General features: G+C 34.1%; 1 protein-coding gene across 1 annotated transcript; it reads left to right on the forward strand.

Moving 5' to 3' along the window:
* Positions 1 to 105: 105 nt before the first annotated feature.
* Positions 106 to 6,515, forward strand: LOC110818721 (Clathrin adaptor complexes medium subunit family protein). The gene is made up of 13 exons (XM_022047684.2): positions 106 to 309; positions 1,466 to 1,560; positions 2,316 to 2,519; positions 3,401 to 3,517; positions 3,600 to 3,728; positions 3,864 to 3,990; positions 4,344 to 4,447; positions 4,548 to 4,652; positions 4,792 to 4,886; positions 5,294 to 5,381; positions 5,523 to 5,583; positions 5,747 to 5,820; positions 6,082 to 6,515. The coding sequence occupies exons 1-13, from the start codon at positions 252 to 254 to the stop codon at positions 6,178 to 6,180; spliced, it is 1,356 nt and encodes a 451-aa protein (XP_021903376.2). The 5' UTR covers positions 106 to 251; the 3' UTR covers positions 6,181 to 6,515.
* Positions 6,516 to 13,864: the final 7,349 nt, after the last annotated feature.

Genomic DNA, 13,864 nt, shown 5'->3' on the forward strand with positions numbered 1-13,864 from the left:
TTTTTAAAGAAAGTCTAATTATATTTATTTACTAAAATATCATTTTCTGCAATATATAGATCTGTGCATAAATAAAAAATATATATATTTAAAAATCCCACACCCAACACATTGATGTAAATATACAGTGAAAAAGCTATGAGTGCAAATTTCTGATCATCCAAGTTCTTAAACGAAATAGGAAGACACAATTGAGATACATAGAATAGACTCGAAGATATCAAGCGCAGCCGAGCTCAGATACAGAAATCATGATCTCGCAGTTCTTCGTCTTGTCTCAGCGAGGCGATAATATCGTTTTTCGCGATTGTGAGTTCTCTTCCCCTTTCGTTATGTTTTTAGATCTCATGCATATTGTGATTTTTTTTCCCCCAAAAAAAATCAATTCTTGTTTCTTGTTTACGCCTTGAATTTTTGGGTTGTTTCAGCAGAATTTTTTTCGGATTAATAGAGATCTTGTGTCGTGAGTCATCTTTGTGCAATAACTTTGTGTTGACTGAACAATTTTCCTGTCGTTAAGCTGGCCGATTTGAGTTATCATCTCGTAATCAGTCCAAACCTTTTGGCTTTCCCGTTGTATATGCCTTAGTTTTATCCCTATTTGGAAATTCAGTGGAAGATATTTGAATCAGAAATGTTTGGTCCAGTGTTTCAATTAGTTAGATCGTGATTTCTTGCAGTTCGCTACCGAGGTCACTTCAGATCAGGGTCCTTTTGGGGTTGCAATAACCAATTTGTGGATTTTACATAATTACTAGCTTAGTAGTGGATTCATGCTTTAAGATGCTTAAGAGATTGCCGTTGAACACGGCAATGTTTCTCATGTTTTGCAAAAGTACTAGCTTAGTTGTGGATTCATGCTTTAAGATGCTTAAGAGATTGCCGTTGATCACAGCAGCGTTTCTCATGTTTTGTCCCCTCAGAAAACCATGAATGCTCTTGTCATTAGAGTTTAGTTCCTTTTGACACTGAACTCTGTGGCGCAAAAGCTTCCATCTCTTTATTGAGTTGACATGTTAGAAGTTTAACTTTCTTATTATCTTAGTTGAGTTTAAGTGTCGGTTTAATGGCATACTGCATTCTAGTACATATTAACTGCCATAATATCTCATTCAGCATATTTTAACAGTGATTTAAGTCAATATCTTTGGACACAATTTTCTGGTTTGACCCTCTTTTATTCCCATGTAATGTACCATATGGAATTAAGATAAATCATAATGCTATTAGCATTTTCTCTTCATTATGTTTCTGCTTATTTCTTAATCTAACTTGGCTCAGCTAACCAGTTTTTCTCTCTCCTTGATTTCCCCCCCTTTGTTTTTCTTTTTTCAATCTTCTCCCACTGACCACGCTGTAGGTTTCTAGAAAACAGAAACTGGAATTCTTAGGCGTTTTTACTGAATTTAAAAAAAAAAGATGAAAGCTACATCTCCTTGTACTGATACATACTTTGTCACTGCAGATCGTGGTGAGGTACCAAAAGGAAGTACGGAGATCTTTTTCCGCAAAGTCAAGTTCTGGAAGGAGGATGGACAAGAAGAGGCACCACCTGTCTTTGTAGGTATATCTTACCAAATAATGTGAGACAGTTAACTATTTAACTTCATGTCTGCTATCATTTTGGCATTTATTAAGCAGAAGACCATATTGTTGTTTTTTTCCTAATCTTACTTGATAGGTCCTTACTGCAGGTACTTAGTTTAAATAATCTGATTTCGTATGCAGAGCTAAAACATGGGATCAAGCAGTTGGCTAAAGTCTAGATTTTAAAGTTTCCTTGTATTTTGTCAAGATGGAATTTACTCTCTTATCTCCAAGCAAAGTATTACACTGATTAGAAGAGAGAATTAGATCTATGTCCTCTATGTGGGATGTTCATTTTTCCTCTATTGGTATTATTTCTTTCTCATTTCTCATCAAAATGATGAAAAGGAAAAACAACTAGGACTTTCAGGGGTTTGCATCAGTAGTCAAATTTTAAGAATTGTGCATTGTGGATTTCCTCTATTGGTATTATTTCTTTCTCATATCTCATCAAAATGATGAAAAGGAAAAACAACTAGGACTTTCAGGGGTTTGCATCACTAGTCAAATTTTAAGAATTGTGCATTGTGGATGATGACTTCCCTTGCCCATCTCACAACCATTTATATTATCCTCAAGGATCTTTTTTGTTTTATTGCAAATAGCTCTTATATGTGATGTGATTTTCATTATCACCCGTGTGGTACTTGATTGGTTATGTCAATTAGTATCACTTTAGTGAAGTTTGCTAATTAGTTTTTTTTTTCTTTGTTCATTTTTGTTGATAGAATGTGGATGGCGTTAACTACTTCCACGTGAAGGTTGTTGGACTGTTGTTTGTTGCAACCACAAGAGTTAATGCATCACCTTCTCTTCTATTGGAGCTTCTACAAAGGATTGCTCGTGTTATTAAGGATTATCTTGGTGTTCTCAATGAAGATTCACTTAGGAAAAACTTTGTTCTTGTCTATGAGTTGCTTGACGAAGTCATTGTAAGTTTCCTATTGAAAAAATCTGGATTTATAATCTGGTTAGTATTTGTCTTTTTCTTTACCTTCTTTTAAAATTTCAGGGATTTTTTAGTTGCATCACATCCTAATATTTTCTTCTTTGGGAGTTTGCATCCATGCACATACATGTAAAGAAAGTATCATTCGCGTAACCCTAAGGCAATCCCCAGGTTTCTTGTGTATAATAATATCCTTCTTTTGTCTCGAAGGAAACATCACATAGCACTGCCGCCAGTAGAGGGTGATACCCATGTAAAGTAATCTATTGGCATACAGTTATACACGTGTCAAAATCTCTGCTAGATCCACCAGCTTTCCTTTATCAGTTAGAACATAACAAGTGAAACATACATTTAGTGTTAGGGCAAAAGAGCTATCTTGACCCTATATAGGGTGGTTTCCTAACCCCTCAATAAAGCTCTCATCTTTCTGTCATGAAGATGTGATTCATGTATAGGGAATCTGAGTAGGCTATATAAACAAGGACAGATCTCATAAATGTGATTCTTCCTACCAAAGCCCAGTCTGCTCTATCAACCTCAAGGCCATATCCCATAGCTATGTCATCCACATGCATGATGAAAATAGGTGCCATGGTGATTCTGCTGCTCCTTCATTTGGGTAACTAATTTTTCTTGTTGTAGCAATTGATGTAGGTATGCATATCAAAATGGATTGCACTTTAAAATATTATCTCGGTCTGTTCCTTGTCTACCTTCTGGCTGTAGACTGTTAACGAAATGTTTTCCCAAAAATTTCTCTAATTTTGTTGCCACCTAGACGGTGAAATATTGTTTGGTGTGCATAATTTGCAGTTCAGGAAAAGCTTTATGGTAATATGACTGCTTATGTTCTTTGACCAGGACTTTGGTTATGTGCAAACAACATCCACTGAAGTGTTGAAATCCTATGTGTTTAATGAGCCCATTGTGATCAGTGCTGCACGTCTACAAACTCTTGATCCTGCTGCCATCTTTAGGGTATTCCAATCTCTGATTATTCACTTGCAATTAAATTTTCCATATTTATTGTGACTGATCCCTGGAACTTGGATGCATGTAGCAAGGGATTAAGAGAATGCCTGGAACAGCTGTGACAAAATCTGTTGTGGCAAATGAACCTGGGGGCCGGAAGAGAGAAGAAATTTTTGTAGATATAATAGAAAAGATCAGTGTCACATTCAGCTCTAGTGTGAGTAAACACATCTTCTGTTTGCTCATACTTGCATTTCTATTAAATGATTAGAAGGAACTAATTTTCTACTCCTTAATCGGATTTTACACGTTGCATTCAGAATTTTTAATATATCAAACATATAATTAACAGGGATATATATTGACCTCTGAGATTGACGGCACCATTCAAATGAAGAGTTACCTGTCTGGCAATCCAGAAATCCGATTAGCTCTTAATGATGAATTGAGCATAGGACGAGGGGGGACATCAACATATGGTACTACTCATAATGCCCTTCCTAGTATTTAAATGATTATTCTTTTTATAATCTTATATGTACATGTATGAATTTAGATCGTTGCAACTTAGGAAAGCATAAAGTTAATAATTGTTTAGATTATAAAGTTCTTGATTAGTTAAATTCAAACTGTTCAGCCGCAATTGTTCAGAAGGTTTTCTTGATCTGATATTTGTTCTAAGTGAGTCACTTACTTGTTTGAGGATTTATAACAATATCTCTCATATTAATTCTTAATTTTTTCAGCATCATTTCCTGTCCACTTTGTTTTTCAATCTCTATCTCCCTCTCAATCTTTAGCCTTGACATCTCAGTGTGTGCTGCTATAACAGATTATAGGACTTCATATGGGTCAGGAAGTGTGATACTTGATGATTGCAATTTTCATGAGTCTGTTCATCTTGATAGTTTTGACATAGACAGAACTTTGACTCTGGTAAGTGTTGAAGGAGCTGTTTGGCTTGAAACTGTATTTAGATTTGAGATAATTTGTTCATTTCCTGTTGTTTAAGTATTACATCGTGCTCTGGTATTAGGTTCCACCAGATGGTGAATTCCCTGTTATGAATTACCGAATGACCAAGGAATTCAAGCCTCCTTTCCGTATCAATGCACTGATTGAAGAGGCAGGATCTCTTAAGGTGAACATTTCATTCTTACTAGAATATTAGATAATGTAGAACTTGCTGAATTCAGTCTCCTTAATTGTTTAGAATCTCCAAACTGAAGTCCAAATTTTGAGATTACTTCTTGTCCTCTATTCTTCTCTTTGAAATTTAGGCTGAAGTGATTCTCAAAGTAAGTGCTGAGTTTGCCACAAATATTTCAGCAAACACAGTTGTGATAGAGATGCCACTGCCAAAATATACTACCAGGTATGTTTTACTGATTCATGTTATTTCATGAGGTTAATAGAAATGACTTGTTTTTGTGATCTCTCAATGACTATGTCATGTTGGTTAGAAGTGTATACAGTCCATCTTTGGAACTGAGAAGTTACTATTTGCTGTTGGATATGTGTGTTTGAGGCCTATATTCATTGGCTGTGGTTAAATCTTTTGTTTAAACTAGATATATCTCTGTTAAAACATGTAATCCAGATGGTGGTGCCAAACTAAGAAAATTTTAGTTTTAAATCAGATGTGTGCCAAGAATGTTTTGTCATCATTTAGATTTGTTAGCATCAATAATCAGATATACTGATATCTGAGAAATTATGCTTCACATTAGTCTGTAGTTTATACTATGTTCACACATTAACTTTTAGTTTACAATTTTACAGGGTTAGTTTCGAGTTAGAATCTGGGGCTAACGGGCAGAGGACAGATTTCAAAGAAGCAAACAAGAGGCTTGAATGGTGTTTGAAGAAGGCAATCACTTTTTTAGATACTCTTATAGATATTTCTCAATTTTGCAATAACTTCAATGTATCAAGTTTTTTGACCATGTTGGTGCAATTAGCTTCTTCACTCAGAATATGTACGCTAACCAATAGATACAATGTGTAACAGATTTTTGGAGGGGGTGAACATACTCTACGTGCGAAGCTGACATTTTCGCAGGAAGTTCATGGTATGGACTATAAATAATTCACATTTTTTTCTCAAGAAAGATCTGGTTATTGTTCACGTTGGATAAATGTCTTTCAAATCATGTCAGAATTTTTGTGCTCAAAAATAAAAGGAAGTCATTGGTGATATTTAATATTGTTTCCGCTCACATTGTCACTTTCTAGGAAATATCACAAAAGAAGCTGGACCAGTTAGCATGACATTCACCATACCTATGTATAACGCTTCTGGGCTTCAGGTAAGATATTTGTTGAAGTGGCCTAAACCTCTGTATAACTCTACGTGGCAATTTGAGGCCTTGAAGCCTTGAAAAATCACTTCAATGACTTAATAGACTATGTCTTTCACTTTTGTGGATACTAGGCTTGTTTACTTCAGTTTTGTCAATTGGCTCTGTCCCTTTGGAGCAGCAGGGTATCAGAAGCAAAGCTGTGGATGCCTGTTTTCTATTCTGTACATGTTGTGGATATCAAGTTTGATGGATTGTTATTTCGTGCAGGTTAAATACCTACAGATTGCAAAGAAATCAGCCAACTACAATCCATATCGATGGGTGAGATATGTTACTCAGTCGAATTCCTATGTTGCTAGGTTATGAAATGATGCCAATAAAGTCTTCTTACGAAGTTGGGCGATGTTGTTGTTTGGAACAAAGTGTATATCATAATTTAGTTATACATCTAAACAGTAGAGTCTCTTTCCTCCCTGCTGCATTTGTTGGTTATATAATCTTTGTACTGTCATGTTTTTTGGTCAAATTTCTATCCTCTTAGCAATGTGCTTAGACTTTATACAGTGATTCTCTCATGACTTTTTTGCTGTCCATGAACAGTTTTCTTTCAAGAAAAAAAAAAAAAAAAAAAAAAAAAAAATGGAAAGAAAATGAGAGGAGCTATCAGTGTTGCTCCTCCATCTAGACCTTATTATAACGTTTTTCACTTGTCTCAGTTTCTATTAAATTCTTAATTTTAATTTTTTTCATAGTAGTCCGATTTTGCGTAATTAGAACAAAGATTTGGTGTATTTGAGTTATACACATTAAGACTACAGCTGTGTGGGATAAATTTGTAAATTTTTACTTAGTTTTAGTTGAAAGGGTGTGTGAATTATATTATGAAATGGTGAAAATAAATTCTAGTAAAATTGTATGAAATTTTATATATTATTTTAACAGAAATTTTGAATATATTATAATTGAACTTTAGTAGAATGAAGCTACAAATAAGTTTCTATAAAAATCCGAATTAGAGATTTTGGAATGTTTAGTATAGTCGGAGAATACAAGGTGGTGTTTAGTTATTCTGTGGAATTACCTTGGGTTATATTAGACTAAGACTAGTAGGTCACTAATTCAATTATTGTGAAAAAGAAATATATATATATATATATATATATATATATATAATCCAATAACTATCATCATATTTAAGTAGAGAGGCAATAGGTCACCCACTACCAATTGAGTTGATGGCATAGCGTCAGGCAGATAACCTTCTGTTGACTCCATTTTGGATAAATATTACCATTGTTATTTCTGTTGACTTTTTTTAACATACATACATACATATGTATATATATATATATATATAATTATAAAGCAGTTCAACAAACCATAGCACTCTCCCCAAAAAGATTAACCAAAAAAAAAGAGAGAGACTATCCCAATTAAAAGAATCAAAGTATTACAAAATATTTTTTTAGTTCAAACATGTAATAAACTTAATAAAATTTAATTCAATTTAATTATCGTTAATATATAATAAGTGAATAATTCTACATTAAGAACTTAATGAGTGTTGAATTTACTATTTTAAAATAATATATAATAATTTCTTACATTTTTGTTATTATTTTTTTAATGATAAATTTATAGATAGATTTTTTTAAAATATTATATTAATTGAAATACTTATAATGAAATAAAAAATTAAATTAAATTGAAATTTGTTACCTACAAGTCCCTAACCAATAATTTATATATGTATAATTAAACATTCCTCTTCCTCTTGTGTCTAACTTCATAACCCTTTGATTTTTTCACATGCATCTCCTCTTAACTTGTTTTTGTTTTTCTTGTTCTTTTTTTTTTTTACCCCCAACAATCTGCTGTTAAAAATTCTTTCAACGGTTAAAATTAATGAGGATTCTAGAAAATTTACTTTTTAACTTTTTTAAGTGAAATGACAAAAGCAGCCTTGGGTTAAGGAAAATGGGATTATTCGTTTCTGTTCAACTTTGACCTTTACATCCTTGGGAGAGAGATAGAGAGAGAGAGAAGCTTTTGTATTCTTCAATCTTTTATCCAATGATTTTTTTCTCTTCCCTCAAAAGAAAACAAACCCTTCTATTTCACCCACCAATTTGGACCATTTTCCGTCAAGTCAATTACACCCATCATTTTTTTTTTTTTTTTTTTCAATATTTGGAAATTTAAAATTAAAATTAAAGTTTATTTGTCCATTAATTTCAATTTTGAATTAGCAAATGATATAAGCATAATTCAAGCTAATATTGCACTTTTACCAAATCCATTTACGATAAATGTTTATATACGCAATTGTATATATTTTACGTGGTTATTATAATTTTATTAAATTAATAACTACTATTAATACATAATATATTTATAAAGTAATATAATTATATGTTATTAATAAATTTAAATTTATTCATTTTAACTAAAGACAAAATTTTTAATCATTATATCACTATATATTGTTATGCTATGCTGGTATCTTAAACATGTATTGTTAGGAGAGGGAGAGGGAGAGGGAGAGTTAATTTGTTGATGGGAAATTCCAAGAGAAGCTCATGGAGCCCCACACAATGATGTTTTTTTAATGGGTGCATTTATGCTATTGATTAATTGTATGATATGGTATTAGAAGTATAAATTAAATATTAAGTTCAAACATATATCACAATTTATTTATTTTTTTATTTTTTATAATTGTTTGATTTTTTTACTTACGTAAATTACAAAAAAGTAAAAAAAAAAAAAATAATAATAAAAAAAATTAATGAGCAAAATGAGGTGAAAGTTTTATTTTGTTATAGGTAAAACGTATATTTTTTACCTTAATTATTTAAGCATTTGTATAAGAAATATAAAGAATGACACTTACAAATTTTTAGATTTTTTGAAATAATTTTATTTTATTACTTAAAATAATAATTTAATTATTTTAATAATTAATTAATTAAAAAACTCTATCTGTAAATATAAAATATCTAAAAAAATGATGATAATTATTAAAAATATCAGGTGAAGTACTTATAAGCACTTTAGAATATATATATTAAGATTAGACTATATTATCTAATCAATAATACTTTCTTATTAAAATTTAACTTTAAGTTAACTACTAATATATATATATATATAAATATCTATTTAAATTTTAGTTGACTACAAAATCTGAAATAATATACTATATAAATTTTTTGTAACACTCGGACCCAAAATTTAGGACCAGAATAATTAAATTATAATAATAAAATAAATTAAAATTTTTAATTTGAAGTTTTTGTTAAATTTTTTAAGAAAAATTGTGTTTTGGTGCATTTGAAAATATTTTCAAAAATCAGGGCCGAAGTAAAAATAAGGAAGAACCTATTTAAAAAGAAATTTAAAAAACTGGGGTAAAGTAAAAATAATAAAAATTTGACCACATGGACTGTCGCGTCAGTAGCGCGACCAATCGTTGCGTTGTGCGTAGCCCACACGTGGACACGCGTCCACGCAAGATGTAACATCTGAACCCGAAAAATTGGTCCAAGATAATTTAATATTAATGAAAAAGTGAATTAAAATAATTTTAATTTTATAGGAATTTTTAATGAAAATTGAGTTTTGGATGCATTTCAAAATATTTTTGAAAATCAGAGCCAAATTAGAAATAAGGTAAGACCTATTTGAAAAGAAATATGAAAAATTAGGGTAAAAATAAAAATTTCAAAAGTTTGGCCACGTGGACCGGCACGTCAGCAACGCGACCAGTCTTCGTGCGTTGCGTGGCAGATACATGGATACACATCCAGGCGAACGATCCGCGTGTTAGCGGATCCAACTGCCTAAATTGCATCCCGCGCACACAGACGATCCAGATCCATTTCTTTTCTAGCGCGATCGGACGACTGGATTTGATCGCGATTGACGGCTTAGATTCGCACACGGATCGACTTAAATGGGTCTCAAATCGAACGACTCTCCCTACTCCATGTCAACGCGAATGGACGGTCAAGATTAGGAGAAGACTTCGGTCAGCTCCCAAAACCCTAGTGGACACCCCTGACCAGAGAAGAAGAAGAATGGTCGCCAAAGGAAAGCTCAGCCACCGGAGGGACACCGTCGGCGCTGCACCGGAGCCATCGCCCACGCCGAAAAAGAAAAAATTTTCCCTCCGCTCGGAGTTAAATTTCCAACCTGCGAGCGGAACTCGAACGAGCCACTGCGGTCGCAACCTAAAAACCTCTCTGATGACCCCCTTTCTGTTTCCCATTTTATTTGATTCTTTGATCAACGTGTTCTTCGTCTCTTTCTGATACAGGTTAGCTGAAGGAAAACCCCAACCGCAAGAAAAGAATGGTGGAGCTGCTGTACCAAAAAACCCCCCACTAATAGGGTCTCAATTTTCTCTTTTTTTGGCTGACAGAGGCTCCCTACCTTATTTTTTGCAGGTTTCCATGCAAAATCGACAAAAAATCAGCCAAAATTGACCAAAAACAACACGACTGAGAGGAAACGCCACCGTAGGGATGGAGCTAGCGCCGGAGCACGGTGATGTTGCCGTGCCGAAACCTTAATCGGCCAAAAAAGTTTAAAAATACTTATTTTGGCCTTTTAGTATTTTAGGATATGTGACACATATTTTTTATTTCTGCAGGAAAAACTGAGAAAACCTGGGAACCGCCAGGAGGTGCAGTGAAAAGAATGGTGCTTTAAATACTGATTTAGAGTAAGAATCTCTCACTCTTTTATTCGTTATGGTAAATTAAAGTTTAAATAATTAATAATGGTGTGTTTTATAAAAATTAAAAAATTCTAAAATTAATTACAGGTCACCAGTGTAACCACTAACTGGTCAGTATGAAATCGTTCATTATATCGATACTGTTCAGTTGTTGCTAGATTATTATTGTTTGTTTATTATATGCACTATAAATTCATAGGTTTTATTGCCTTCTCGTTTATTAATTTACTTGACTGTTTATCCCTATCATTTGATTGGTTTTGAAATAAATGTTTAATTATGCTTCTCTCTAAATGTTCACTTTTAAGCTATATAATCTACTAAATCATCGTTTTATTTCTATTATAATCATGAAATGAGATTGTACTTGTAATTTATGGCTGGTGAATGATGTGAACGTGCCTGTAAAAGAGCTTATCGGGTACTGGAGAAGGGTGTACGGACTCGATGCATATGAAAAATCCTATCGTTGATAATTTTTTAGTTGAACGAGGCTGAAAAGTCTTATACCAGAAGAGATTGGGAGGTATATATCACCTTCATATTGGACAGTGTATCGAAATGATAGTATGTTTGACGCCCATTATCAGATGATGTATGGAGACGACCGGTTGATTGATAATTTGAATATTAGGTTCACGCATAGAGGGACGTTCTTATGGACTCCCAAAGGTTAATGTAAGCAGGTAAGAAGGTAAATTTATTATTATTATTCATTCAAATCTATAATAAAAATGTTATTCACGTTATTGTCTTCATAGGTCGAGTTTGGAAACTCATGAGAGGAAGTATGAAATAACGATTTTTAAGTTAAACGAATTGATTTAAAAAGAAGCAATAGCTCCATTGGTTATTTAACGATTTTTACCAACCTTTAATTTTCCATATCGTTGTTAAGTGTGATATTCTTACTAGTCTAATGTAGTTCTTTCTTTTTATTTAACCATTTCAGATCAGAAAAACCAAGATCCAGATCCTGAACTGCAAGCAGGTTACGAATAAAAGTTATCTCCCGTATCTAATCAAAGTTGCCCAACAGAGGTTACCTTTATAGGATCTTTAGTTGCATTTTCTTTTATTTGTTTATTTTGTTGGAGAAACTCAAAAAATGAGGATTCACATAGCCCTAACGGGAAACCCAATTTATTATGTAAGTAATGTAAACCTTAAACTCTAAATTACTTCCACTCATAGTTACTTAATTCAATATTTCTATGTCCTTAAGTTCTGGGCCTTTACAGTTGGTATCAGATGCCAGGTTCCATAGAACCATTCCTTGCACAAAGATTTGAATCATTCAAATACAGCTCGACACTCATATATTTCTTGTGTAATGCAAGTACTAAGATATGAGAAGAGGAAGACCTCTACTAAACAGAGTAGCCTAGGATGGGTCACTTCGAAAGGATGTCAATCGACTCTTCGAGATGCTAGAGAGACTTATCTCTGTCAAACAAGCCCAAAAAATGAAGGAGCTGTCTACCCCTCTACCATTGCCATAGTATGAGCCGCCCCTACAACGAGAAAATTCAGTGCCATCCTAATATAGCCCTGCTCCTCTACCGTATCATCTGACACCATCAAAATATATTCTGATGCCCCCACCATACAATCGGGTGCCACCACAGGGCCACCCAGCCCTTCCCCAGCATAATCCAGTCCCTCTTTATCAGGACCCAGTTCCGCCCAAGATAGACTCAGGCTACATTTTGAGGTATAAGAGACTTAACTCATCTATCTTTGTGGGATATTCTCTTTCGAAGAGGCCAAGTACTGGTTAGCAGAGATAGAGAAGGCCATCAGAACTCTCGGGGTAGTTCTCAAATAGGAGATCATACTTGCTACCTATATGTTCGTTAGTGAGGCAGGTCGCTGGTGACAGCTAAAGCATGCCACCCTGCCCATCTTAGTAGCCTTCAATGCAAAGTACCTCCCAGAGCATCTTCACTATTTGAAGAAGATGGAGTTTGCACACCTGGTCCAAGGTGAGATAATAGTGTCTGAATATGCCCAAAATTTCCTGAAGTTAGGTCGGCATTCTCTTGAAAGCATGATGGATGAAGGCAGAAAAACAAGAAAGTTTGAGTGGGGCCTCCGTCTTGAGATTAGACAACAATTGTATGTATTCGAGCTCAGCACCTACTCATCAATTTTGGCCAAGGCACAACTGATAGAGAGAAGCTTTCACATATTTTCCCCAGTAGTAGGCAATCCCAAACCCCCGATCCCACACTGCAAGCCAACACTTACTGCAACGATTTAGCAGAACAAGAGACCTAGGCCTGTGACTCAAGCTCATTCTCAAGTCCCAGTAACAGGATGCAGTAGGACTTACCAGGACTATGGCAATGATCATGAGGATCGACCCTGTTATCATCTCAACAATACTTGTCACATATGTGGAAGTGTCCAGCACTACGCGAGAGAATGCATACGAAATCAGAATCAGGTCAAACCTCTAATCCAGGGCAGAGTTTTACCCTTACCTAGTAGGATATTGAAGCCAAACCAGATGTGATACAGGGCAAGCCTAAGAAAAAAATTTACATTCAGGAGATTCCTGTGATCCGAGAATTTTTGGATGTATTTTCTGATGAACTATTCGGACTACTGGTAGATAGGGAAGTTGAATTTACCATATATCTTCAGCCTAGTACCCAGCCCATTTTAGTTGCCCCTTACCGTATGAGTCGTATTAAAATGGAAGAAATGAGAAAAAGATCAAACAATTATATGATAGTGGGTTCATTCGACACAGTATATCTCCTTGGGTGTTGGAGTCACATGTGTAAAAAAAAGAGATGGGTCCCTGAGGTTATGTATTGACTATAGAGGATTGAACAAAGTCACAATTAAGAACAAGTACCTTCTCTCTAGGATCGATGATCTTTTCGATTAGTTACAGAGTGCTCTGATTTTCTCCAAGATTGACTTGCATTCGGGTTTCCATCAGATAAAGATCAGGGCAGAGGACATTCCCAAGATAGCCTTCAGAATTGGGTACAGACACTATGAGTTCATAGTTATGCTATTTGGGTTAACAAATGGGCCAAGTATTTTTATAGACTTGATAAACAACGTTTTAAAGTAGTTCCTGGATCAATTCATCATAGTGTTTATTAATAATATCTTAGTCTATTCAAAGAGTAGAGAGGAACATACTTAGCATTTGACTCAGGTTTTGTAGGTTCTCAGGAAAAAAAAATTGTATAAAAACCTAAGTAAGTGCGAGTTTTAACTTGAGCAAACTACCTTACTATGACACCTAATATAAAAGGATGAGGTAGTACTGGGTTGGGAGAAATTGAC

This window comes from Carica papaya, chromosome 1, assembly GCF_054855325.1.
Source record: "Carica papaya isolate Zhongbai chromosome 1, ASM5485532v1, whole genome shotgun sequence".
NCBI lineage: Eukaryota > Viridiplantae > Streptophyta > Magnoliopsida > Brassicales > Caricaceae > Carica > Carica papaya.

Excerpts from the sequence above, each read along its gene's own strand:
- LOC110818721 (XM_022047684.2), top strand. The coding sequence starts at position 252 with ATGATCTCGCAGTTCTTCGTCTTGTCTCAGCGAGGCGATAATATCGTT. Across the intron at positions 4,448-4,547 it reads TAGACAGAACTTTGACTCTG|GTTCCACCAGATGGTGAATT; the intron begins GTAAGTGTTGAA and ends CTCTGGTATTAG. Across the intron at positions 5,584-5,746 it reads ATTTTCGCAGGAAGTTCATG|GAAATATCACAAAAGAAGCT; the intron begins GTATGGACTATA and ends GTCACTTTCTAG.